Source organism: Colletotrichum chrysophilum, assembly GCF_026319265.1.
Source record: "Colletotrichum chrysophilum strain AFK26 chromosome Unknown scaffold_116, whole genome shotgun sequence".
Lineage (NCBI taxonomy): Eukaryota > Fungi > Ascomycota > Sordariomycetes > Glomerellales > Glomerellaceae > Colletotrichum > Colletotrichum chrysophilum.
Window position 1 is genome coordinate 1 of NW_026517403.1, and position 5,089 is coordinate 5,089.

Below are 5,089 nucleotides of genomic sequence, written 5' to 3' on the forward strand. Positions count from 1 at the left end.
ATCCCTGGCCGCAGCTGAGGAACTACTGCAAAGTAGAGGCTCGCAGAGTGTGGGGGAACTCCCCGGCATCGCTCCCGCGTGGCACTCCAGGAGACTGCCGCCATGTTCATCGTCCTCCCTCTCGGGCGCATCCTGCCTGGCTACGCGGACCGAGTGCTTGAAGATGCGGCGACCTGCGAAGTGCGGGAGGCACTTGTTGGAGCAACTGACTGCAGTTGTAGTGGCCGGCGGGGGCTTGCTGGGGCTCTGAAAGTCAGTGCAGTGTCTCGGATGCCCCTGGACAGCTCAGAACTGCGTCCATCTCACCAGCCAAACTCTGTTGCTTCGAAACGGCACCAGCTTCTCCGAGATGGCCGCCGGCGACGTCCTTCACCTGGAGTGAGGTGAAGTATGCGAGAACGTTGAGAAAACTGCGCACGTTGGTTTGGAATGATCCATCATGCCACAGGGAGATTTCCAAGTCGATAGTTGCTGATAAGACCCTCGACCACTCAGCAAGAAAGAGGATGCATCAAATGCTAGCGTTCAAGCTCACCCCATCTCTCCAAGGCGTTCTAGCTTTGGCTCATCTAATACTACTTGCGACTCCCATCGCGAACGCCGAAAGATCGTGGGCAGATGTTTTCCATCGCGACAGGTGATGGAAGCAATCCCAAGCCTTAGCAGTCATTAGCCGATCCAATCCGAGAGATAAGACAATCCAGGGTCTAGAGCAACCCAGAAGATGCACGTCAACGCTGCGCAGAGATAAGGAATCGTCCCAAACGAGTCAAGAAGGGATCCTGGGAGATAGAGGCGCCGCCGAAGACCCCGTCCCATTGGTCCATATGCTTGCCGAGACTCGGAGATGTTGTTGTTCGGCGCGGCAGGGCGGACGGGAGTGTTGGGTTTCGTCCATTTACCGTCACTCATGCTCTGTCTGCTGTCGGCGGTCTCCGACAGAAAGCAATTCTGACCGTCGAGGGACTCACCGGGACGATGTCATTGATGTTTGTCGGCGTGGGCGGGCCATGATCTTCTTTCTTCTTATCTCCGATGCCGCGGGAATTCCGCGGGTTCGCCGCTTACAACACACTCACGGTCACAGAAGTTCATGTTGCTGTCGAGAGCTAATTCATCTCAGGTTCTCTGAAGTAGAGGTAGGTTCTGTATCATTACAGTCCTCCGACCGCATATCGCAGGCAACATCGAAGAATTGGATTCGCCATCCCTGGATCATCTCGCGAACGAAGAGCCTTCTGCCCGTTTCCTCACCCCCTACATCTGCACCATAATCTATCTTTTCGTCGAAGAGCCCATCCGAGGCCATGTCTTTGATCGACTCCCTCTAAACTCCTTCATTAGCGTCTGTATTCATGAACACACAGCCGTATATCCAGCCAATGTCTTAGACTCATCCAGTACCAGCAGTCACGGTTGCCATTATCGAATTACCGAATGTCGTCCCTCATCCCCCTGACCACGTCCTGCTGCGATCCGAACCTTTCTCGATGGTACTCGTTCAGCTGTTGCCGCCCAAATTCCCGAACGAGACCCAGCTGCCCCTTATGCCGCCGGTCTTTCAGACAGTTGGCCAGCTCAGCTTCCGTCCTCGACACGCATTGACACAGATTAGGAGTTCCTCCAAAAGTTTCTCGGTCTTTCGGCGTGGGAAACATTATGCTGATACGCCGAACGTCTTTCCAAATCGCACCAGCATATTCTCTCTCCCCCTGACGGCCAAGTGCCAGCTTGGCCAGGTTCCAGTCGACATCTCCGTCACGGCTCTCGAATCGTCGGGCTACGAGGTTCAGTGTGCCCCTCTTTTGTTCCATGGCGGCTATCGTGCATGATGCTCCATCCTTTCCCGACCTCCGACAGTTACATCGGTCGGGGTTGACTTCAGTGTTTTCGTCAATGTCGACCGTCACCAGCGCAAGCCTCTTGGTCTTACGGTTTTGGGTAAAGAGGACGATCATCGGCTTCGGTGGTCGCCTGTGAACAGTTCCAGTCGTGTGCCCGCCAATACTTACGGTAACGGTATGCGTCTCGCTATTGCCTGAGCTGTTGTTCGATGGCGAGGTCGTAGTTGAAACATTGCTAGACACGCTGAAAGTTCGGTCTTGCCGGCTATTCTCTGTCGAAACTGACGGTGCGATCGCGGAAGACCATGATCTAGGAAAGAAGCTGGAGGAAGGCGGGCTCGACGGCGATGTTGCTGACGGTGCCGTCGGGCTTGCAGTCGGTCTCCTCGAGTTGGATCCGCCTCCAACTGGGCGGCGTGGGATAGATATAGGTGGCCGACCACCAAAGGGGCTCATGCCGTTGACTGGTGAAAGTCTCGGTGGGCTTCTTGACAGAGATGGGGCTGCGAGCCCAGACGTATTCCACATGGAAACTGTTTCCGTAGGGCTCGTGGTAAATACGTTCGAGGAGCTGAACATGCTTCGCATGGTACTCTGTCTCGATGTCGCATCATGGGCAGTAGACGACATCGAACCTGACCTCGCGTTTTCCTTCACCGTTGCCTCATTGTTGGTTACCAGCTGGCCATCAAGCTGCTTTGGAATCCAAAACTGGACACAGGCGTCTTCGACTAGCGGTTCATCTCTACCGGAGACGACAAAGCTGACCATGGTATTGTACTGGCAGTAGTTGTCAAAGGCCTTGAATCCCGTAACTGCCTGCTGAAACTTGATGATATCTTTGCGTCCCATGAAGGATAGCCTCGCGATCCGTTCGTCTTTGCGAAGAATCATCTCCAGTACGCCAGAACTAGATGGATTTGCATACAGCGGGTTGAGGATGACGGATGTGATATCGAAATCAATCGTCTCGGCTGCAACTGTAAGCGATTATCCTTGTCTACTGAGCCAGGCTTACATACCTTGACGGCGTGCGCTCCTTACTGCTCCCTGCTCCACGCCAGTGATATTGATCCTGAATCGTCTCCCGTCTGCGCCCATTCTGCGAAGAAGCTGAAGTCGTCTCTGGACATTGGCACCGGAACCTTGGAGTGGACTTTCCATCAAGTTAGTTACATTCCAGAATGGGTGCCACGTATGGTTCAGGCCTTACATGTCAAGGACTTGTTCCATCAGGACATCCTTCGTCACCACATCGACAAGCTGAGGCAGTTCCTTCTCAGGCCAGATATCGAGCATGTCAGACGTCAATCCCGCAAGGCTTGGCTTGACCAAATCGTGCTTGAACCGGCCGCATTGCGTTGAAAGGCACTGCGTCTATTAGTACCTCCTACCAACAGTCTTGGGGTTTCTCAACTCACGTCCTCGAGTTCTTGGACATATGATGGCCAATGCGACACCCCAGGGACGGCCTGTTTGAGCTCAGGCGACTCGTCAATCCGCTCCTTCAACCATACGCACTTCAAAAGGCTCAGGTACTGTTCCAGGCGTGGGATCTTATTCTCAACCAGAATACCAGCCGGCGTGAAGTTAACGGTAGAATGGTCGAAATGAACGACGAAGGCGTCCGTGATCTCTTTCAGACCGGGGGCCGGCTCGTCTGGGGATCGACTCTCCCAAGCCTTGAGCAACCCATCTTTTACCAATAGTGGGATGTCAAGACTTTGCTCCTGTTGTTGGGCTTGCTGATCTAGGGCCACCTGTAGGTCTGGGACTAGGACCCCTATCAAGCGGTGCAAATCCCCATGAACAGCTGAGATGCGATCAACAAGATCATGGTGAACCCTGTGTATGTCTTCTCGTACACGACACAGCAGATCGCTGGACTCGTTAGCGTCTTCAACTGTCAGAGGGTAACAGACGAAGCTTACATTTCGAACGGCTTCAGGACGTGAAGAACCTTGGAGTTATGCAGGGCGATTCTTGCCCGTAGGCGGTCCGCGGCTGGCGCAACCAACACATTCCACTCGATATTTCGGAGAGGACCACTATTCAGGCGATAACGATTATTGTTGTCGATCAACTCGATGCATTCTCTGAGGGTTCCCTGGTAGTCTCCGATAATTTCCCCCAGGGACGACGGGTCCCATCGCAGTGACTTGTACGACACATCTCTGCGGAGAGACTGCTCTGCCTGGCTCACCACTCGGGTGAGAATATCGAGGCTCTCAGCCAGTCCCCTGACGTCGCGGCCGAACTCCTCATATTGCTTGGCTGAGATGCCGTTAGCTTGTGTCGCCGTCTGCAGTTTTGGAATTCTTAGAGCCTCAAGTCAGCCCTACAGCCACGCTTGCCGGGCGGAGGGCTGAGATGGCGCTCTCAATCAAATGAATCACAGGACGATCAGCCATTAGTAGGCTTATTCTGAGGTTGATGTACCCGAAACAATCCTGACGAATGGCGAACATACAGATACGGACAAGAGGAGGACATGCGCGAAAGAGCATCGACGGAAAATGGATCGAGGAACATACTTGCGTTGTAGTCGTTGTCCCATCCAAATCTGTAGACGTCCCAACAAACTTTACTCAGATTAACAATGTCCCCGATCTGAAGAGGCCCTGCCATTGGGGGAGAGTCAGGAAAGAGATGATGAAATCAGTCTGTTTAACACGCCTTATTGAGATTGGCATTTGACGTGCGATGTTGTCAACAGGGCGTGAGCAAAGTTGAAAGCGACGACAAATAGAAACCTCAAAAGTGGACTCCGCGTCAACGGTCGCAAAGCAGATCGGGAGACAACGTGGGATTTTTGAATGACAGCCTGGCCCCAGGGCGGGAGCACACGACCAGACCTCGAGGGGCGCCACCGGTTCGCTGGGGCTATGCGACAAAACGGTGGGTGTGGCCGCCACGAGGGATACAATGTTGGCAGTTTGCGACCAGGAATTGGTTCTCGGGACTGGACGAGGGGGTTAAGAACTCTGGCTGGGTCACCGAATGAGATGGGAGGGGGGAAGGAACGAGATGAGAGTGAGGCTGGAGGATTGGGTCATCTTGTTTGCTTGCCCACTTGGACGGAACTCGAGTGTGTCTGGCGGGCTGGACAGTTCGAATTTGATACCGAGAGACGGAATGGTGTGGAAAGCAATGCAGGCAGCAGCAGCAGCAGGGGAACGAGACATCTCCTGCTGGCTGGCTGCGTCTCCTTCAGCGACCTATCACGCCCGGCTTGGCTTGCTTGA

General features: G+C 54.0%; 2 protein-coding genes across 2 annotated transcripts; both read right to left on the minus strand.

Moving 5' to 3' along the window:
* Nucleotides 1-2,154: 2,154 nt before the first annotated feature.
* Nucleotides 2,155-2,945, minus strand: COL26b_010605 (uncharacterized protein; the record flags this gene model as incomplete). The annotated part of the gene is made up of 3 exons (XM_053183298.1): nucleotides 2,155-2,438; nucleotides 2,480-2,824; nucleotides 2,867-2,945. The coding sequence occupies 3 exons, from the start codon at nucleotides 2,943-2,945 to the stop codon at nucleotides 2,155-2,157; spliced, it is 708 nt and encodes a 235-aa protein (XP_053032718.1).
* Nucleotides 2,946-3,053: 108 nt separating this feature from the next.
* On the minus strand, nucleotides 3,054-4,472 carry COL26b_010606 (uncharacterized protein; the record flags this gene model as incomplete). The annotated part of the gene is made up of 5 exons (XM_053183299.1): nucleotides 3,054-3,215; nucleotides 3,266-3,604; nucleotides 3,710-3,725; nucleotides 3,776-4,118; nucleotides 4,379-4,472. 5 exons carry the CDS (start codon nucleotides 4,470-4,472, stop codon nucleotides 3,054-3,056), a joined length of 954 nt encoding a protein of 317 aa, XP_053032719.1.
* Nucleotides 4,473-5,089: the final 617 nt, after the last annotated feature.